At 43.1% G+C, this 22,623-nt stretch overlaps 1 protein-coding gene across 3 annotated transcripts in view; it reads left to right on the top strand.

Annotated features, from left to right (window-relative positions):
• Window positions 1-22,623, top strand: part of CLHC1 (clathrin heavy chain linker domain containing 1) — a 23,394-nt gene extending 771 nt beyond the window's left edge. For 2 of the 3 annotated variants that reach the window (XM_060249394.1, XM_060249385.1), the window contains exons 2-12: window positions 196-465; window positions 2,085-2,272; window positions 4,201-4,331; window positions 6,127-6,328; window positions 7,462-7,583; window positions 10,751-10,838; window positions 11,698-11,804; window positions 12,333-12,507; window positions 15,098-15,300; window positions 17,569-17,748; window positions 22,306-22,623. In XM_060249394.1, coding sequence (XP_060105377.1) covers window positions 283-465; window positions 2,085-2,272; window positions 4,201-4,331; window positions 6,127-6,328; window positions 7,462-7,583; window positions 10,751-10,838; window positions 11,698-11,804; window positions 12,333-12,507; window positions 15,098-15,300; window positions 17,569-17,748; window positions 22,306-22,502 — 1,776 coding nt within the window. In that variant the 5' untranslated portion in view covers window positions 196-282 and the 3' untranslated portion in view covers window positions 22,503-22,623. Of the gene's footprint in view, window positions 1-195; window positions 466-2,084; window positions 2,273-4,200; window positions 4,332-6,126; window positions 6,329-7,461; window positions 7,584-10,750; window positions 10,839-11,697; window positions 11,805-12,332; window positions 12,508-15,097; window positions 15,301-17,568; window positions 17,749-22,305 lie in introns of those variants that run through there. The other variant, XM_060249403.1, reaches the window with a different exon arrangement.

Below are 22,623 nucleotides of genomic sequence, written 5' to 3'. Positions count from 1 at the left end.
TCCTGGGGGGCTTTTTCATGGGTTTATGGCACCACTGAGGTTCAGGTGTTCCTAGTTTATAGTACAGACCTTTATCATTAGTGTAATCAGCTCTCATAATCCACATTGTTGCTCTCCTAGAATAAAGAGCTAGAGAACTGCCTCCAGATCTCTTGATCTTTCAAATAATTTTAACAGTGACATCCTTTCTTTTAGGCTGTGATTGAAGCATTTCTTCCATTTAAAGGAGACTGACCAAGACTTACACTTTCTGCCTGTAATGGAAAGCTAGTGGGCTTCACCATGTCAACAGCTGACATCGGAGTGAGCAGACATTCAGTACTGCCTCCCATCATTCCAGAGAGTGAGAAAGAGTTTCTGGAGTACATCCAGAAATACATCATTTCAGAAATTGAGAAAGTAGGCTGCACTGAGGAAGGGCCAGCTGAAGAGTATTATGTCATATACAGAAATGTGTTTGAAATGGTAACTGACCATTGCCACAGATATTATACTTTTCTGAATTAGTGAATGTGATTCTTATGGATCTGTGATACTAGTCGTCTTCTTGCTAAAACTTAGAGTTACTATACCATTTAAGTGTGCAAAACCCTGTACGTAAATTATATCATTAATCCTAACCCTGCAAAGTTGACCACTATTTTTATCCCCACATTTCAGGAAGAAGGCTATTAGATTGATTGAGGCCACCCAGTGGGGTCAGAACTGAGACGCAAATTGTGGAGGGATCGCAGCTCAGTGTAGAGCATCTATCTACTTGGCATGCAGAAGGTCCCAAGTTCAGTCCTTGATATCTCCAGTATGGAGCAGGCTGTAGGTGATGTGAAAGGTCTCAGCCTCAGAATAATTTGGTTCTTCATTTCTCTGCATTCCCAGGCTTCATTTTAAAAAAGAGGACATGTCTATCTCCTTTCATTGCAGATATATACTTTCCCCCTTAATATCTCTGCAACAAAAAGGGCTAGACTTACTTTTTAAAATGACAGCTCTTGGTTTAGAGAACCTGATGCACAGATTGTAATAATGATATTCAGTTGCTGATTTTTTTTTTTTTTAAGTATGGTGATAAAGCCCTCTGGAGGTGGTGGCAGCCACTGCCTGGGGCCTGGGTCAGGGAAAACTACCATTTGGAAGCCTATGTTACTTCTGTGCTGTATTGGCAGTTACATCAGCAATAGGTAAACCACACAAGCTTGTCTCCATGTACAATTATGTATGTAATTAGTAGATAGGTAGTCACAGATCTTTTGAATAGTACTAGCAACTTGGAATACCTTCTATATAATGCTTGTGATTAGAACCATCAGTGGTAAAGTAATGTAGGTATTCTGTTTGAAGTGTGTTGATTTGACTGAGTTCATTTTATTTGGGTTGGATCCAGAGTAAATTGACAATTCTCACCTTCCTGCTTTAGACCACCCTCATGTCATTCCTAAGGAAGCAGCATTTCTTAGAGGTCAGTGAGAGGGGGGAGGCAAGAAAGTTCCATTCTGCCATTGGAAAATTTAATCTGGATCCAATCTTTTGTCCTCCATAAAATTTAAAATAAGGATAATAGTTGCTTAAAAAAGAAAACAAATGTATAAACTTGAATGACATCTCAGTGCAGTCAGAGAACTTGTGGAAGGCAGCAGTCTGAGGCATAATTATTTGAAAGTCAGTCCCATTGAATAATGAAGGTTCATGAGTAAACATGCATAGGATTGGACAGCATGCATTTAACCAGGCCTCAGATTCAGCGGGAACTAACAGGAGCACAGCTCTTGAACCTTTCTGACAGTTCCACCTCCTCCTTCCCACCTTCTCTATTGAATAGTAGGTGTAGCTGCATAACAATCTCTGGATGAGCTCCACTACCTATTTTCCTACAAAACGACCCCTCATTTAACACAACAGGTTTTAATTCTGAGCAAATATGCAGGGGATTGTGCCACTGGGCCCTTGGAGAGGTGAGTTTTTGGACTGCCTCTTCAAGAGGTTAGCATCTGCTCAGAGATTTTGGAATGGAATGTTTGCTTATTTTGTATGTGAAGTTGTTATAAATCAGTGGTGGCAGATATCCAGTCTTCTTGTTATTGACCCAGATAATTGAGCATGTCAAGACGTACAAGAACATCCTGACTACAATCAAGCAGGAATATGATGCCTTTATAGAAGCAATAAAGAAGGGCCAGAGAACTGCATTCTACCTTCATGGAAAATTAAAAGTGTTAGCATGTGAACCTACAACCTTCATGTATTATAGGAAGAGAATTACTCAACTGGAAGAGAAGTAAGGGACCCCTTCTCTTACTTTTAACTATGGAGAGACTTGCATCATATTTTTATGCAATATTGTAATTACAATCAAATGGTGTGATTGATCCATTAATACAAGAACAAAGGGGTCTTCTTATAAGTACTGTATTAACTGCTGAAAGTCATCCATGTTTCATGAAGAAGGGCAGAACAGAAATATTTTAAAATAATCACCAAACATTTAAAAAGCACAGTAGGGGGAGTGCCTTCTGTGCATACACAAGTCTCCAGATACACCCCCCCCCCCGGTCCTTCCTCAGGAAAAAGCTTTTGAGGAACAGGGCTGGAAAAGATCCTCTTGTTTGGAGAACCATTGCCAGTCAGAGCAGACAGTAGTACACTAGATGGATCCATGGATTAACTAACGGTGCAATCCTAAGGATGTTTCTTAAATGGAAGGCCCACTGAATGGACCAGAGTAGAATCTGCCTATTGTTGTCTCAGGCAACTTCATGTGTTCAAAATGAAATGTGAATGGGATTATATAAATGTCTCAGTATGTTTATGACCAGCATAAAAAAGATTAGGAAAAGAATTTCAATTTCCCTTAAGATTGTTTTGGGCATTGTTTATTTTTAAATTTAATTTTGGCTTTATTTCTCTTGCTCGATTGCTTGGCTCTTGTAAGCAGCCTTGACCCATCCTATTTTGTAAGAAAGATATTAATGACTGAAGAGATAATTTCTTTAAACAACTAAATGCGACTTTTCTGCCTTAAGCAATGTTTGTAGCTGCTTACAAAACATGAAAGGTAATTAATTAATTAATTTGTACTCCGCCTTTATACCCAATGGGGACCTGAAGCAGCCTGCATCGTTCTAGTTTCCTCCATTTATCCTCACAACAACTATGAGGCAGGTCCATTGTGAGAATGACTGTTCCAAGGTCACCCAGTGAGCTTCCATGACACAAGTGGGGATTCAAACCTGGGGCTCCCAAATACTGATCAAACATTGAACATATGAAGCTGCCTTATACTGAATCAGACCCTCGGTCCATCAAAGTCAGTATTGTCTTCTCAGACTGGCAGCGGCTCTCCAGGGTCTCAAGCTGAGGTTTTTCATGCTTATTTGCCTGGACCCTTTTGAGTTGGAGATGCTGGGGATTGAACCTGGGACCTTCTGCTTACCAAGCGGATGCTCTACCACTGAGCCACCATCCCTCCCATTCTTTACCAGTACACCACACTGGCTCTCCGATTTCTTTCTTCAGTTTGAGAAATTACATGAATGCTAAAATCATCAACAATAAAAACACCAATTCATTAAAAAGTGCCAGGAACATAAAACAATAAAAGCCAAAAAAATACACACGTAAGCGTGGGCTTCTTCGTTTCAGGGGAGCATTAGTGTTTGAAAAGCACAGGAAAGATGCAGTTGTAGTATATGACTGACTGTTCAAGAGAACTGTGAAATGCAAGTTCCCTAAATGGGTTAACTGGGAAAGAAAAACAGACATGGGATATTTTGTTGTTGGGGCTTTTCCTTCCCCCCATTTGAAACTCTAAGGTTACATTATACAAAGCCTCCAATACATAGAGAGGTAACAACTTTTAACATCTTTGCACTCAGAGTTTAAAACAGCACTCACTTTCTCTTGCGCCTTTACTGCATTGAATCAAGCAAGCAAGAAACAGCTCTTCCAATCTGATCACCTTGAATGAAGGATGCATTGATTAAAATTCTCCTTCTGACCCAGCGTTTTAATTCCAAATCCCCAGTGCAAGGCACCAAAAGCTAAATAATCCCCACAAGAAGCACAAGGTTAAAATAAGAACAACTGCAAGAGTTCAAAGCCCCTTACAGGCCCTTAATTTCAAAAGCCAGTCTGCTTAGGCACCTGCCTGGATGAGAGGCAGGATTATACTGAAGCAATTTTAACTTCAAATAGTTTTTTTTTAAGCATAAAGAAAATTGAGAGAAATTCTGCAAGAACTGAGAACTTGATACAGAAAATAAGAAATTTCAGGACAACATCTGCAGCTGAAAGTCCACTCCCAGGCAAAAAATTGGATCCTTCTAAGGCCATACCAGGTAGGTCATCTATACTGGAAAAATCAATTTTGTCTGAGTTTAAATAAAGGCCATCCAGCCCATCCCGTTTCTTACACTGTCCATCTAGATACCTTCAGGGAAGCTCATAAGCAAGCAGAAGACAACAGCTGTCTCTTGCTTTTATCTCACAGCAATTTGTATTCTGCAGCATACTGTCTCTGAACATCGAGGATTCATTTAGGATGATCTTCACATGGCTAGCCTGTACTTTGGAGACATTGGCTGTGGTGTGGTAGAAGAACAGCTGGTTTTTATACCTTGCTTTTCCTTTTCTCTGCTTTTAGGAGTCTCAAAGCAGATTACAATTACATTCCCTTCCTTTCTCCACAACAGGCACCTTGTAAGGTAGGTGGGGCTGAGAGAGTTCTGAGGGAACTCAGATTGACCCAAGGTTACTCAGCTGGCTTCATGTGGAAGAGGAGTGGGGAATCAAACCTGGTTCTCCAGCTTAGAGTCCACCACTCTTAACTACTACACCACATTGGCTCTCATTGGTACATTGACCACACAAGTAAAACTGTGGCTTTAAACTACAATCTCTTTACGAAGCCATTTTGAGGAAGCACTAGAGGTGGGGAGTGGCAAGCCAAACCTTGCCTATTCTCAAGACAGCCTACTGATGTCACCTCTCAGTTCTCCTTCCCTGCTTTCTTACTTCTACATTCTCACCTGCTGTCTGCAGTGCCTTTTGTTTTCCCCCTCCCAGTGGGAAGCCAAAGTGGCTTGCAACATTCCCTCCTTTTCCATTTTGTCCTCACAACAACCTTGTGAGTGGAAGGTTAGACTGGAAGTATATGACTGGCCCAAGGTCACCAAGCAAGCTTCCGTGGCAGAGTGTGAATTCAAACCTGTATCTAAGCTCCTGCAGAGGAGGACAGGATTTTTTTTTTTAAACAAGTTATCTGTCTGATGTGTTGGGTGAGGGGGCTTGAGACTTCTTGGCAAAGTTCATGTGCCAGCAATGATAAACAAAGCCAGCAAAAGTCACTGGCTGAGTATAACCATTTCTCTTAAAGAATTTTGGGAACTGTCCTGGAAAGAAGCACAGGATGAACCCCCTAGTTGTCTGTCTGGCGCATTATGGAAGGAGGAATCAGGAGTGGCACCTCTCAGCTTTCTTGGTGAGAGAGCTGAGAATCCCCACCCCTTAAAGGCATCATAGCTGTTTGTGTTCTTTGAAGCTATTTTCTTTCTGTCTTTTTAAAAAAAAAATCCAACGGGGCATGATCCAAGCATAATTACGGTAATTTTATTTCTTTATTTAAAACAAATCCTGCCTTGCCTATTTCTTAATAAAATAGGGTCACTTACAGCAAAATTAAAACCTTAAAATATCATACTAAAATCAGATAAGAATCAATGAAACAAAATCTAACAGTAACTCTTTAACCTTAGAATAGTAAAATCAAGACATCAGAAATGCAAGCGACAGCAGAAGGTAAAAATTGTTTTTAAGTCCATCCTTTTAAATAGAAGAGAGTTAAGCACATGTAGCTCTTCTGCTCAATTTCAGGCTTTGCTTTTAACACGTGTGAGTGTTGTGCTGTTAGATAGCATGTGCAGAGTATGTGATATACTTTCAACATTGTGATATACTTGGGCTTTTGCCTTTAAGAAGTGGGAGGGCCCCTTAAATTTTGATAATGAAAGCCATAATTGATTTCATTTTAATTCCACTTTGTTCTCAGCTTGAATTCTATACATTGAATTATATAAATAGCTATAAATAACAGTCACAAATTCATGGAAAGTTTTGTTCTTCCTTCCTTAACAGGTCTCAGCCATAAAGATTCCTTCAACGTGGATGCTCTGACTAAGCACCTGGATCATCTGCAGAAGCGAATCCTGGAGCTGAAAGAAGCTGTTTTCACAAAATATGTCCCCATGGAGAACATGGCTGTTATTGAAGAGAAGCTGAATCGTGCCCTGAGCCGGAGAGATAAGTCTGAGGAAGAAAATGAAAAGCTGAAGTTTTGGTATAATGATTCCATTTACAACATACATTTGCCTTTTCTGAAGGTGGGCTCTGGGGGGTGTTCTTCCACTCACCCATGCCACTGAATAACTTTGTCATACTGATGCAGTGCTTTCTGCTTACATGAGAAGCCATGCCTTAGTGGTGCCTGAAGTTCTATGTTCAATCTCTGGTACCTCAAATCAGAGAATCCCATGAAGCACAACTAGGGAAAGATCCTTGGCCAAGGCACTGGACAGATGGAACGCCCCCCCCCCCCGGTTATCTTGCTCAGAACACGGTCACTTTTATATGATGGGAAGGGCCCCAAGCTTATGTAACAGAGCACACACCTTTCATGTGTAAGGATTTAGTTCCCAGACTGTCCTGCTCAGGATGTTGCTGTTAATGACTGATATCAAAGATTTCAGGTTTTCATGGCTGGTAACATCATTAGGGTTTGTAGAATCTTTCCGGCTCAAGTGTAGAATCTTTCAGGCTCAAGTTTGTAGAATCTTTCGGGCTCAAGAAAAACTTTCTCCAGTAGAACACGGCACTTGAGCCCGAAAGATTCTACAAACCCTAATGACTGATAGTTAAAACAATACATTGCAATGAAATTGCTTTTTAGGTAGCACTACTAAACCCCCCAAAATTTAGGGGATGTTTAAAAGTTAATTCAGATGGTACTTTACAGAGATGGTAGATGTTCCCACATGTATGTGCACAACTGAATCTGTTATATGAATTTACTAATGCACTTGTTTGATTAATCACCAGTTGTCCTGTAGAATGTAGAATCCATGGTGTGGTCTTGAAAAATGTTCTCCTTTTGTGGAGCCACAGACTCACACAATGAGTATATCCCTATATGGAAAATATTTGCATTTCTACCTGAACATAGGATATGAATTGATCCTGAGGCAATAAATTGTGAATCCTTTGAAGAATTAGGGCAGAGGTTCAGTGGGAAAGTTTGTAGCATAGAAGGTGACCTTAAGTTTTGAAGCCTGAAGCTTGGAGGGAACAAAAAGAAATGGAACAAAATGCTAAGGATAAAGGATGCCAGGGAGGCCAATGGCACAATTTCACAACAAGTTTTGTGAACAGTCTGATGAGCCAGCCACATTCACCCACAATTCTTCTTATTTGTAGCTATTACCGAATAACACAATTTGCAAGTGCAGTGACTTTCTGGGAGAATACAGACAAGAGTATTGAAACCTTGAAGCAAATAATTAATCAAATAAAAGAACATGAGCGAAAACTTGGAAGAGGTAAAAGTTCGTTAAGAATGTCACCATTCCACAGCAAATCCTCCTCCCACTAAAATAGGCAAACATCTACTTAAGAATGTGCATTTGATCAAGATTTATTCATATAAACTAGGAATAATGCCCATTGTGGAAGAAAATACAATGGGCCCTAGAAAGAGGTTCTGGGAGAGTACCCCCCTTGCTGTCTTCCCACTCACCCAAATGAAGGCATTCACTCCCCCCCCCCTTGCTGTCTTCTCACCCACCCTGCAGCTGAAACAGATGCCAGTTCCCCCCACCCCGCTCCATGTGTGTGTGTGTGTGTCCCCGTGTCTGTGGTGGCTCAAAGCTCTGGAATAGGCTAAGAATGGAGAGAAGAAAAATAATTTGTGGTGGGGCATGACAATGGTCACACAGATGCTGAAGCTTAGCATTCCTTTTGTTTGCAGTGCATTGTTGTTGTCTTTTCCTGTCATCTTCAGTCTTATGGAATTTAGCATCAGCGTGAAATTGTGGTGTGATCTGGAGTTTTTTTTGGCCTGGCATGCTTGTGTTATGGTATACTATATAGAGTATGCACCTCAAGGTGGCCATTTTCAGTAGGGGAACTGATCTGACTTCAGCTTTCCATCTCCTCCCCCCTCCCTGCAGCCTCTACCTAGGAAAAATACAGTCTTTCTTCACAGTGCAGAGCAAAGCAGGAGGGAAGCGACCTCAGCAGGGTATAATGACCCAGAGTTTACCCTGAAAAGCTGCCATTTTATCCAGGGGAGCAGATCTCTGCCATCTGGAGAGCAGTTGTAATTCTGAGTGATCTTCACCTCTTACCTGGAGACTGGCAACAATGGTTCCCCAGGAGAAAATGGCTGGTTTGGAGGGTGGCATCTATGGCATTGTACCTCTTTGAGGCCCCACCCCTCCTCAAACCCCACACTCTCCAGGCTCCACCCCTCAAATCTCCAGGAATTCTCCAACCTGGAGTTGGCAACTCTATCTCCTTCCCAGCCACCATCAACCTACTTGTATCTGGCCCTCTGACTTTGGCTTTCCATCTCCTTCCCCTGCAGCCTTTATCTAGGAAAAGTACAGTCTTTCTCCACAGTGGGGACCAAAGCAGCTTACATCCTCCCCTTCTCTCCCTTTTGATCTGCACAACAACCCTGGGAGGTAGGTTAGGCTGAAAGTCTATGACTGGTCTGAAATCACCCAGTTAGCTTGCACAGCAAGAACCTGGGTCTGGCAGACTCTGCTCTGAAGCACTAACTTCTTTGTCACTGTGGCTGACATACTGGGGCTGCTGCTTAACAGGAGCAAGCAGCCAGGCCTAGTTAAGTCATGCCAGTCAAGTGGCATCAAGTCACCCAGAGGGTGCTGGCAGGCCTAGGGTAGCCAATCTCCAGGTGGAACCTGAAGATCTGGTATCACAACTGAACTCCAGACAACAGATATTTCTCTCTCTCTCTCTCTGGAGAAAATAACTGCTTTGGAGAGTGGACTCTATGGCATTATATTCAGCTGAGGCCTCTCCCCTCCCCAAACTCTGGCTTCTGTAGATTCCACCACAAAATCTCCAGGACTTTCCCACCAACCTGGAGCTGACAACTGTAGTCAGGACTGGGCCCAATGACTTCTCCCTCAAAGGCCAAAATAGGGCCTCCTTCCCCCACCTGCTTGATTGCCTAGCAACAACCACTGCCTAGCAGCTTCCGCAGTGGCCCAATCCTTGTCTGTTCCAGGGCTGTAGGATGGGGTTGTTCTTTGAGTGACATGTGGCTCAACCAAAGGGAGGGTAAGTGAGCTGTCCCTAATACAGCTAGGCTTTTATATATACAATACATCTCCTCCTTTTCCTTTACATCTTTCCTACGTCTTCAACATTTCTGTTCTATACCACTTAATTGAGTGCCATTAATCTGGTTTTTAAAATTGAATCTCAGTGACTTTAGCCTGGAGCATCTTTTCTCTTCCTATTCCTGATCCCTCTCCTTTAGAATATTCCTCAACACTTTATTTTTAAAAGAAACCCTTTGTAAGCCACCCTACCTTCACATTTCCTGTTTCTCCATTGTCAACTCACTCCACAATCCATCTTCTGTGACTTCTTTGCAAGTCCCTCTGTATTTGTAGAGACCATAAGCCCTCTGTGCAGGTGCTGTGTTGCTTGGTGCACAAAAGTTATATTTTGAAATATTTATTTAACACATTTATGGCCAGCCTCTGCATATAAATATCTAAAACGTGAGAGCCAGTTTGGTATAGTGGTTACGAGTGCAGACTCTAATCTGGAAGAACTGGGTTTAATTCACCATGCCTCCACATGCAGTTGCTGATGTGACCTTGTGTCAGTCACAGTTCTCTCGAGCAGTTCTTAAAAGAGCTCTCTCAGCCCCACCTGCCTCACAGGGTGCCTGTTGTGGGGAGGGGAAGAGAAAGGAGATTGTAAGCCACTCTGAGACTTTGAGTGAAGGGCAATGTATAAGTCCAATCTCCTTTTCCTCCTCCTTCTTGCAATAAGAATTCTAAAAATGGAAAAAACAATGAAATAGTGAGATAAAAAGATCCACCAATAGCTGAAGGAAAATGCAGTAAACAATTTTAAGATTGCATTCAATGAAATCATTAAAAACCTACTAAAAGAACAAAGGGATAAAACCCAAATGATCTAATAAAGGAATCAAAGTGTAATTGTATGCCACCTCTCCATATAGATTTCTGCAAAGTGATTTATCATGATAATTCTGCATAGGATCACACAGTAATAAAAATCCACAGGGGAAGGAGACCTGAAAGAATAAAACATCTTTGCTTGGCAGTTAAGAGCTTGTACATTTAATATCAGGCAAATCTTAGTAGGGAGGAAGTTTCAGAGCTCGAGTGCCACTACAGAAGAGGCCCTGTCTCTGGTGCTCACCCATGTAGCCTGTGAAGGTACAGGCATACAAATAGGGACCTGTGATTAAAAAAAACCCCCCTAATTTTCAGGAACCTAATTATTACCTTTCCCCAGAGGAGTGTGGGAATTATAGTTCTGCTCTGTGTGCTAGGCATTTCTAACATTTCTCAGCACTCTTACCATTCCCAGAATTCTTTGGGGGAAGCCCAATCTAAACTTCTAGTCTTGCACAGCTCCTAGTTTTGGTAACAATAATGTTGGTTTTGTTTTCTTATTGGTGGATCTGATCTTTCAGGTTCACTTGTCTCCAGCAGCTCATGTATATTTGAACGTGACCCCACCCGAGACAAAGAGGCAGCAGACTTGCTTGAATACCTTGAAAGGTAAGATGATCAGTTGCCCAGAGAGCCCTCTGGCCTGTGCTTCCTCTTCTCCCTTTCCTTCACTAGGCATGTGAAAATTCCTGGCACATCGAGCACTTTGCATTACTTCAACATTTCACTAGAACCACTGTATTAGATACTGCATTTATGTATTTAAAATTTTGTCAAGACCTGTCTTTTTCTCAACACGGTGGGAACCCAAGCCAGATGATAAGATAAAAACAAAACAATAAATCAGTAATACAGTAAAGGCATTGTTAACCAGTATCATGGGATTGCTGGTTAATCAAATATGCTGAATAACAAAGCTTTTACTGAGCTTGCACCCAAGTCCCTTGGTCAGTGTCTGCCCATTTAAGCAAGCTGTCCAGTTAACCAGGCACTAACTAGCAAAACTTTTACTGTATTTAAAAAGAAAATGAATATAACCACAATTTATATAATCAGCCACATTGTAATTCTGGAATATACCCAATATTAATAATTTTAGCTGCAAAACTCTGCTTTAACCCGAAAAGGTATTTAGCTTGTCCCAGATGTCCTCTTAAACAACACAGGGCATTGATCAAGTCTCCCTGATTCATTTATTCCAGTGGTCAAAAGGGAAAGCCTTCACAGTGGAGGAGAATTCACCTTCTGATTTCTCTGCTACATAGTTCCCACCCATTGACTGAGACATGGCAGGGCCTCAGGAAACTGTGATTTGCTTCCTCCTGTGCTCAGCCTAATGAAAATAGTTGCAAGTAGGGAACATGGAACATGCAGGGCCAGATCTAACTAATGCATTCCCATTGCCAGGAATTCAGTTCTTGTGTCTCCCCATTGCCACTTAGAATTGTATGTTCTTTAATTTGTCTAGATTCAATGAATTATTTTCCCGTGGCCACTATGAGTCTGCAGCAATATTTGCAGCAAACTGCCCAAGAGGTATTCTACGGAATCAAGAGACCTTGGAGAAGTTTAAGGGTATGGCGAGCCTCAGACATGATCTCTTCTCTTTTTAGCTTCTTCGGTTGGCTGAGGCGACTCTTTGAGCCAGGTGAACCTTAGACTGAATGCAGAGGAATGTTTATTCTTAGGACTACCACTCAAAGCTTGTGAATTCTTCAGAAGCATTTATCTATTCCATGTTTTTAATCTGTCTGCATTTGGACCTATTGTAGCTATCTGATCTCTGTGTTTGGGCTGTCAGTAAATGCTGTCTTCGACCCCTGTTTCTCATTATTCCAAACGCCCCTTTCCACCCTTCCACTCCATTTGCATTTTTTATTTCTTGAACCTGCATACCTTTCCATTAATGTCCAATTTTTTTAACCTTAAGTGAGGTAAGCAAATACTTGCCCCTTAGTATTTCAACAATTTACTTTGAAATCAGAATTGGGGTTCCTTTGGTGGCATCCAAATTGGAAAGGAAGGAAGGTACAAACAGCCCCAGGCAAAAGTGTGTTTTCTTGAAGCCTTTTCTCCCCTCCCCTCCCCAACTTGTTTCTTTAGCTATTGGTCGTATTAAAGGGAAGATGCTCCCTCTGCTTATGTACTGCGAAGCTCTTGTAAGCACAAGCACGACTGTCAAGTATCCTCTTCCAGCAAATTTGACAACAGAAGCAATCAGATGTGCCTTAGCGGAGAAGCGGCTAGATCTGGTTATGTACTGGATCACCCAGCAAAAGTAAGAAGGCTCTTGGAATTTTTCCTGATGATCCTTCACAAAATAAAACAAGCCAAATGCATTTCATTGGGCAATAATTTTCAAAATGTAAAGTGCAATTCCTCAGAAACTGAGGCAGCCAGGCTCTATCAGACCAGTTATTTTAAAATGAAAGCGGTGCAAAATGTCAAACAATAGAGAGAAGAGCAAAGGCAGTCTGTTGCCTGCACAAAGCAGCCAAGCCACAGCAGAATTAATTGCATCATGAGTATTGCTTAGATAATATTTGAAGCTTTGGACTGCACAAGAAGCATTCACAACCTGGCTCTCTTCCAGTTGGTCATTGCCCCAGTTCATGTATGAATGGACTTGTAGTTGCTCTGACCAGCAAACATGGCCATCTTGCAGGCTTTGTATAGAATTGGGGCAGGGGTTCTTAATAGTGTTAAGAACAGTGAGTGGACGGGACCACCACAGAATTGCTGCCAAAGGGACTGGGGCCAATCACATGAATCAATAATGGCATCTTGTTTCCAAATGGATGCTCTTTGCAAACAGAAAGGTGATGCTTCCTGTGTTCTTTTGAGGTGGAAGAAAGTCAGGATTGACTCTTTGTTCTGGGGAAGAAGAAAACACCCCAGCAAGAACCATGACATCCCTGAGCACCTCTATTGGGAATCACTGGATTAGGTAATACCCTGATCAGCCTTGGTCTATTAGTGTGATAAGGTTCCTTTGCTGCAGTTTCCTTCTTTTGGCCATCAGTTGAGTGCTAACACACAGGTTGAATTTGTGCTGGAGGGGCCTTTTTATCCTGCATGCCACCACCTGATTCTGGCCAAAGGAGGGAAACTCCAGCAAGACCAGCCACATCTGCACAGAGGCCTTATGCCTATAGGCTGAGGTATTCTCAAGGCTAAGACTGCTAATTTGACCTTCTGAGAATTTCAGTAATGAGAGGCTGCAGGGCTGAGAAGAATACAGGCCCCAACCCGTGAGGCTGTGTGGTGGGCTCCACCACATACACCTGCACAAATAGGCCCCCATCTAACGGGGGCGCCAGCGTACCCTACACACCACTCACCATACTCTCATGCAGCACAAGGGATTGTCAGTAAAAAAAGAAATCCCAGTATGTACAATCTAAAGGAGCTATCTGGATCACAACCATGAGTGTCAGAGATGGGCAGGAGTATGTGTAACTTGAACAGAGAGTCTGGTATACGAGCTCACGTGTATGCTATCCTGGGCATATTCTTGGTTCCAGTTGACAGAGCAGGTCTGGAAGTTCCATGCTTTCTAGGCAGGTGTGGGCCCAGCTTCAGATCAGGACTGCAGCACACCCCGAGGAGCTGCTATTTGCCCCACCAAAGAAAATTAATGTGTAACTCAGGCTGCCAGCAAGCTTGGGGAAAAATGCCCTGTCTCTTTAATAGAGGTTTAACATGTGAAAATGGCAGCTGGAGCTTTTCAGGGCAAGGAAGTTAACAGTATAATGTGCTAAATAACATCCCATTAAGCCCCTATTAAAGGGACATGGCATTTTTCTCCATGCTGGCTGGCGACCCTATGTGTAACAGGGCAAACAGTGGCTCCCTTGCGCCTTTTGCAGGTCAGGCAAATTGCACAGGGATAGGCTTGACCCCTAGTGCCAATCTAGATTGGGCCTCTATGCCCCTGGAACACCAAGCTGATAGAGCACATCTGTCAGTCCCATCCAGGGATATACCTGGGAAAAGACTCTGAGCTGTAAACTGGGAAGATTCAGATTTCACCTTGGCTGTGACCTTCATAGGTTGCCCTGGCTAGCCACTGTCTTTTGGCCTTTGGACTCTATCTGTGAAATGCAGATAGTAATATCAACCCTACTTTACAGAACCGTTGAAGGGATTACTGAAGTTATTTGAGGCACTAGAAGGAGTGGCCCTCAAGTTTTCTGCCTTCAGGGAACCCTTTGCACATCAAACTATTTGCCACAGAATCATCACACATTGCAGAGGACTCTGGGAGCTTAGAAGGAAGTTAGAAAAATGTATGCAAGTTAGGTCCATCAATGCTCATTAACCATGATGACTATATTCGGAGGCAGTGTTCTTCTGAACAGCGGCTCCTGGAAGAACAGCAACAGTGGGGGGCTTTTGGCTTTCATACCGTGTTTGTAGATCTTCCAGGTACATCTGTTTGGCTGTTGTTGGGGGGAAAAAATGTAGGATTAGATGGACCTTTAGTTTGATCCAGCAGTGCTCTTACGTTCATGTGAATGTTTCTGGTGGGCCTTCAATTTGCCTAAGGTGCTGGCCCATGTATTTTAGATATTGTTGTTACCTTAAATGAAATGAGAATGCATCCTAGAACACACCCTGCAGTGCCTGTTGGTCGTAGGGATCAGTAGTTGTAGATAAGCTGTCTTGCAGGCAAACTTGTCCGCCAGAACTGATCTACAAACTGAGGAACCATTGGTATGCTTCAAAAGAACCTCAACATTATCCGGAACACCGTTTGAATAGGGCTTTTCTAAAACATAGAAATTTTAAGTGTTGTTATTTCGTTTGAAAGCCTTCTTAGCACCCAAAAGTCCAGCAATTTGCCATATTGCCTTTGTTTCCTGCAGACTGTCATTCAGTGAGGAAACAGGTGATGTCATCTGTGCCTATGGAGAGGAGAATCCACACAATGCATCCAAGTGTCTTGCTTTGGCTCAGATTGCCTACAGCCGGTGTGGTGCTCACAAGAAAGCTGCTCTGTGCTTGTGCAGACAGGGCCAATTCTCTGGAGCCATGGACTACATCCAGCAGCTCCAATTCTTTCCCACAGGTAGATTCTAAAGCAGGGGTGGGGAATCCTTTTTCTGCCATGGGCCATTTGGATATTTATAATTTGCAGGCTATACAAAATTATCAACTTAAAAAGCAGTGCTCTGCCAAGGGAGAACGATTCAGGCCAGCAAAATTAATGCACATAATTTTGAGCATTTGAAATCATGTGAGGAGAGCCTAATTCAGCACACACACATGCACTGGCCCGCTATTAGACCATATCCCCTAATATTAGCATATTAGGTCACACTCTCATTAGTATATTAGGCCACACCATCTGGGATAATCATGTGCAAATTGAACTGGTGGTAGCTGGCTCCCACCCCTCCCTTCCTCCCTTCATGTGGAAACTGCAGCTGCTCCCAGCAGACCTTTAAAGGCACCCACATACCCCAGCAGCAGTCCTTCACAATGCCCACCACTCAGACTCCACAGAGAGAGAGAGAGGGAGGGAAGGAGGGAAAGAGAAATGGGAGGAAGAAAGAAAATGAAATGGAGGTAAGAAAGTGGGATGAAGGGAAACGAAGAAATGGGAATAAAGGGGGATAAATAAAAAAATGGGGAAGAAAGGTTAATTAAGGAAAATGAAGAAAGGGGGAAGAAAGGGAAATAAAGGGGGAAAGGGGGAATTAAAGGAAACAAAGAAATGGGGGGAAGACACAGAAAGAAAAGGAAATGAAATGAGGGGGAAACTTACCTGAACTTTGACTATTCCAGGCCATGCAGTGATCCTGGCTGGCTAGCCAGGCCCCAGGGAGGCTGCAGTGTGGCTGGGCCCCATGATCCCTGCCAGCCAGCTGCTCCCTGGGGTGGCTGCTGCACAGTGTGGCTGGGCTGCATGATCCTCGCTGGCCAGCCGGGCCCCAGGGAGTCCACCACATGGTTTGGCTCGGCCCAGCAATCCCTGGGGGCCAGACCAAGTGATCTAGAGGGCTGTAAATAGCCTTCGGGCCTGACGTTCCCCATCCCTGTTCTTAAGGCATATCTACCTATAATTTTTTGCATTCTGCCTGGTTAGGCTTCTCAACTCAGCTCTCAATATAATTGACAGTACATTGTAATTTTAAACTAAGATAGCGACCATGCCCTAGATTAGAGGTTCTCAAGACTTTAGCAACCAGAGGACTTCCCACTTATCTTAATTTTTTTTTCCACAGACCCCACAGAATCTACCTGTGGGGAATTTTTTTTTTCACGGGCTCTCTCCTGCACTCTTGCCAGCACATACCACATGCCCCTTTTCAGAGCATGTGCAACAAGTCACATACCCCATAGATACTTCCATCCTAAGAACAGTACAGTAATCTTTATAAACTACACTTTTAAAAGTCAATTGAAGATGATGTTTTTATTTTCTATCAAGTCAGATCTTAGATCTCTCTCCCCCCACTCTGCAACCAGCATGGGTTGGGGAGATACATGGGGAGGGGAAATTTTTCCCACTCCACTTTAGTTTACTGATCAGTATAGCTGTTACTCCACACTGTACCCATGATCCCTGGAATCAAACTTACTGGGGTCTAAAAGGAACTTCTGTGGGGAGGGGAAAGCTGTGAAGATGGGTGACCATCAGCACCTTCTTCTGATGGATCACTAGATCCAATCCAGTGATTGCATATGGACTGAACTTTTTTTGGTACCACTCCACCCATTAGAAATCCTAGGGATGAGCTACTGGTCCAGCAGCTACCAGTCAGCATTTTTTCTGGCTAGTAGTCTAAAGTTATCTGGAAGCTAGGTGACTAGAAGGGAGGTAGCAGTCCTGTGAAATGCTGCCCTTAAAAAGAGGAAAAGCCTGATTCCATCCCTTGTGGCAGAGAACTGCTGCTCCCATTCCTAAAAATGGTGAGGGCCCTGTTTTCACATCACCTGGGTGGCATGAGAAGGGTCTTTACAAAGGACTGCCAGATACCCTTGATTCCTTCATGGACCCCCAGCCCTCCCAGCTTTCTGTCCTAGATAAAATCAAGACTGCAGTGAAATGAATCATAGATTGATCTGAATAGGAATAGGCTCTTAACCAGCCCTAAAAAAAACCTGTCAGGCCTCCTTGAGTAAGGAGTTCCACAAGGAGAGGTACCAGTGTAGAAGAGGTCTGTTCCTTGCAGCTTCTTACTCTTCCACTAATAGCCTCAGTAGTATCAACTAAAAGCTAGACAGACCTAGAGATGGAGTACAAGAAACAGTGTGTGTCATCTTGTTCTACTAGCAAGCCTCTATAGGCATTTTCTGGTTTTCAGACAGCCTTTCTGTTGCTTGGTTTCAGATGATTATATCTACCTGATAAAGAACTGCCCTAGCATAAAACTCATCCGCCACCTAATTCAAGGCTGGAATGGGAAACCACCTGCCTTGTCGCTTGGGGCAACAGTGCTCTTTCTTTCCAACAAGGAACAAAAACTCTATTGCATAAAGGTATTGGAAGAAGTTGCCAAGGAAGGCAGAGGTGAGCATGGCTAGGCTTTGCATACTTTTTCAGTAGAAGTATAACAGCATTTGCTCACAATGATCCCTTTTTCACCCTTGCTTCTCTCATTCCTTGCAGTTATTGGTTACCTTTCCGTCTTGGGGATTTACAGAGAATTAGTTGCTCAGTGGTTACAAGCTAAAAGAGTCACATGGCAACCTAGAGGGAGTACTGTAGCATCTGAGAGACAAAGAAAATGTATTCTAGCATAAGCTTTTACAGGGGATGTGCCTGAATAGCAGATGCTTAAAAGAAACAATAGTGAAGAGTCCACACCCTGTTTTTGAACTTGAACATACTCATATAGAACTATATTCTTCCATTGATCCATCTAGCTGAGTATTGTCTGCTCTGACTGGTCTATATCTGAGATTCTTTTAGCTGCAAATGTCTCTGAGCTCTGGCCTTTCCCTGAAGCATCCAGCTAGTCTTTGTTAAAAACACAATGCCTGGACCAGAGGGGCCTTTGGTCTGGCTCAACAGGGCTCATGCCTTGCTTCTTTCCCTCTGATACACTTTGAGTATGAGGATCAGTGACATGGGCAGCTCCCCCAGGATGAGGATCAGTGTTTTTTTTTAAAAAAACTTAACTTCTGTTGAGCAGCATGTGCATTGGTGGCATTTTTGTAGCTTATAGCAATGACAATATTGATAATGATCATGAGTAGGTTTCATAGCCTCTCAACAAGTTCTGGGCACACTGGAATAATAGAATCATGGATTTGGAAGGGACCTCCAAGGTCATCTAGTCCAACCCCCTGTGCAATGCAGGAACTTCATAAATACCTCTCCCCCCTCCACACACACGTACATCCCCAGTGACCCCTGCTCCATGCCCAGAAGAGACAGACCTTGCCATGGATTGTGCTTCCTGTTGTGCTAAAACTTCTGGTTGCATATGAGCCCACTGAAAACCATTGTTCTTGCTCAAATGGAAGGTTGTGAGGAAGCACAGTCTGTTCATAGGATCCAAGCCATTATGGCTAGCTCTGAACTATCGTCAGAGGCACAGTAGAATGTTCCTTTTAATGAACTACATGGCAGAGTTCCTGGCCTGCAGTTTACTACTGAAGGCACAGCAGAGCTGGTAACAAACTGCTACACAAATAATTTTGAAAAAAATATGTTTCTTGATGTGGTAGCCATAAAACAGGCTTCAGTAGATGTTTTGTTCTGTAGCCTTAATGCCCTGTCTACGTTTTCCCAGCATGCAGAGACAACATTCAGTAAAGCTCTACAGGCAATGTCAGAAGTGGGCATTTGCCTCCTGTTTGCTGTCCCTCCAGGGCAATGGGTTGGTTACTGTGTGAAACAGGGTGCTGGACTACATGGACCAGGGTTCTTCTTATGGTCTTGACTGATAACTTATCAGTGAGTCCTGTGGGAAGCTCATTTTCATTTCAAATGCATATGAATTTTAGGTCAAAAATGCAGGAAGAGCTATTAGAACATCAGAAGAGCCCTGCTGGGTCAGACCAGTGGTCCATCTTGTCCAGCATTCTGTCTTACACTGTGGCCGACAATTCCTCTGAAGGGTCAACAGTATGGCATAGAGGCTGAGTAAGTTCATGTTAAGAACATAAGAAAATGGAAATCAAGAACAGTAGTCAAATATTTCCTGGAGAACACATCATCTCTGGGCCTATTTCAATCTGGCTTCCACCCTAGCCATGGGACAGAGACAGCGCTGGTCACTCTCACAGACAATCCCTGTAGACAGCTGGATTGAGGTGGGTCAGCACTGCTGTTATTGCTACATCTAACAGCAGCATTCAACCCAGTCAATTATGATCTGTTGACCCACCACCTTGCCAATATGGGGATCTGCAGGACAGCCTTGAAGTGGCTTGTCTCATTTGTCCAAGGTTGGGGACAGAGGGTAACTAAGGGAGAAAGTTTCCTCATGATACCCTTTGGTGTGTGGTGTCCTCCAAGGGGCAGTCCTTTCCCCAATGTTATTTAACATCTGTGTCTGTCGCTTCACCCAGCTGGAATTTCAGGCTGGGCTGTCACCAGTATGGCGATGACACCCATCTGTATCTGTTGATGAGTGGCTGGCCAGATCCCACCCCAGACATTTTGGCTAAAGGTTTGGAGGCTGTGGTGTGATGGTTGAAACAGAGCTGGCTGAAATTAAACCCATCCAAAACGGAGGTTCTGTGGCTGGGCCAGGAAGATTCCAGGTTGGGATGCCAGCTCCTAGCTCTTGATGGTGTACCTTGGTCATCAGTACCTACTATCAAGAGTCTGGGTATGATTCTGGATGCTTCCCTTTCATTGGAGGCCCAGATCACAAATGTGGCCAGGCTGGCATATTTCCATCTGCACCAGGTTAGACAACTGGCCCCCTTCCTGTCATGCCCTGAATTAGCTACAGTGATTCATGCAACAAATACTTTCAGAATAGAGCACTGCAACTCGCTCTGTGCAGGGCTACCATTTAGAGTCCACATCCAGCCAGTACTCCACCAACTACACTGGCTGCAGGTTGAACACCGGATCAGGTTCAAGGTCTTGGTACTATAAGGTCCTAAATGGTTTGGGATCAGCATATCTGTAGGACTGCCTCTTCTGGTGTGTCCCCCCCAAAAGTATTTTGCTCAATGAATGACAACCTACTAGTGATCCCTGGCCCAAAAAGTATCCAGCTGGCCTCAACCAGAACCAACGTTCCCTCTAAGCAGCAGAGTCTTGTGAGCAAAAATTCTACTTTGTGAGCTACTGGCATTAAAGTTGTGAGCTACTGCATAAATTAGTGTGCTCTGGGGTCATCCTTCCTGAGCTGGAGGCTAAAAATGTGTGAGCTGGAGGCTAAAAATCTGTGAGCTAGCTCACGCTAACTCAGCTTAGAAGGAACACTGACCAGAACCAAGGCTTTTTTAGCCCTGGCTTCAACCTGGTGAAACTCTGCTGAGTAAGATCCAAACTCTGCAAGACCTGATGCAGTTCTGCAGGGCCTGCAAAGACTGAGATGTTCCGCCAGGCTTACAGGTAAGGGCAGCAATGTCTGCCATCAAAACTGACCTCCCCTCTTCTCCCCACCCCTTCCCTTCTCTCATTATTCCTTATTTATTTAATTTGTGTAAGATTACTCCCCTCTGGATAAGGGGCACTATGCTGTGCTCCCTTTTTATGGGCCATTGTGTTGACTGTTAGTAATATTGTTGAGAGCTGTTTTTAATTCTAAGTTGCTGCTACTATTTTATTTTAATTGGTTGTTATTACCATTATTATCCACTCTGAGCTCTGTTGTACTGGAGAGGGTGGGTTATAAATTCAATAAATAAACAAACACACATGTGGTTGAAAAAAATGGAAGTAAAATATCTTGGGCTTGTTGAAGATTCATTGTGACACAGCTTTCCATGTCTACGTGAAATGCACCAGATCATGTTTTGCACCCACAAATGGTCAGCAGTTCTTCTGGGCAAGTTGTAAGGCCATCCTTAACACTCCTTCTCAACACAGTCCCAGAAGATGTCTGATAGTAAGGAAAGCTTTTTTGGATGTGTCCTGTGATGGAGCTTGAAGGGTGGTGGCAGATCAGCAACAGATGGGTTCAAGTTTTTCTATGCAGGAAGCATCCGTCCACTCTTCAGAAGAGTTCACTTTTGCAGATACTGCCTGCATGTCAGCCAGATGCTTTTTCATGACTTTTTGTGATCAGAAATCTGCCTTTCTACCTTATACCAGGAATTTCCTGGGCATTACATTACAGCTCCTTTTTGAAAGGGGCTCTATTGTGAATCCTGGACTAGGGCCTCAAAGGTACCTAATCCTGTCTGCCAGAGCATATGCAGGTGACACCAGTCCAGTGTGCATCACAGCAGTGCTGTTGTGCTAAAAGAGAGTGGCATACAGAAGGCCCACTTACCGACTTCATGGGTGAAACAGGATTTGAACTGGGGGTTTAAAGTGAGAGTTTAAATGTATGCTAGTTGAACAAGTGATCAAATGTATATCTTTTATGCATGCTAAATTACCAGTTAATGCTCCCTTTCACAAGGGATGTGCTCACTAAAAATCAGTATGCCTAGTTTGGGATTAAATGCAACCATGATTTGATTTATGGGTTTATTCATTTTTGAAAAATAAAATGAACATTAATATGATTAGGGCTTGTAGAATCTTTCGGGCTCAAGTGCCGTGTTCTACTGGAGAAAGTTTTTCTTCCAGACGTTTCGTTCTCGGCTGTGGAGAACATCCTCAGTGGCATTGCAGCTGGAGCAGGCGCTCTGACCTTCTTGGCTGCTGTGCATTGAGTGAGTGACTCACTCAGTAGAACACAGCACTGGAGTCCGAAAGATTCTACAAACCCTAATGATGTTACCAGCCGTGAAAACCTGAAATCTTTGATTGATATGATTATTCTAAAAATTTCTTTGTATCTTATGTCTATCTGTTGAGAATTTTAGATAAATTATTTCTGCTAACTTTCACGAAAATCTATGAACGTTTCCATTTTAGATGAATCTCAAACCAGAAATGAAATGCATTAAAAGACTGCTTCACTTTCTTTCTTTTTTTCAAATTTAGATGTGTTGGAACAAATGATTATAAATGATTCACAGTGTAGCGTGGAGGAGTGGAAAATGATAGCTGAACTCTGCTTCCAACATAGGAAAATAAAAATGGGCAAGCTTCTCACCTCAATCCTGACTGCGCAGGAAGGTGTGATTGAACTTCCTCCAGATGATGATGGTGCCAAGTTAATGGAACATGTTTTCTTGTAATTTCCCTGCCAACCACATGGGGGAGCTCATTGCCCTTCTAACTGCTTCAGCTAGTTCGTGAATCACAAAAAGATATGTGGTTTTTCTTCCCTTTTCAAACCATAAAGTATTTAATACCTGA

This window comes from Heteronotia binoei, chromosome 1 (genome assembly GCF_032191835.1).
Source record: "Heteronotia binoei isolate CCM8104 ecotype False Entrance Well chromosome 1, APGP_CSIRO_Hbin_v1, whole genome shotgun sequence".
Lineage (NCBI taxonomy): Eukaryota > Metazoa > Chordata > Lepidosauria > Squamata > Gekkonidae > Heteronotia > Heteronotia binoei.
Note: the sequence above shows the minus strand (reverse complement) of the source record. Positions and strands in the feature narration are given on the sequence as shown.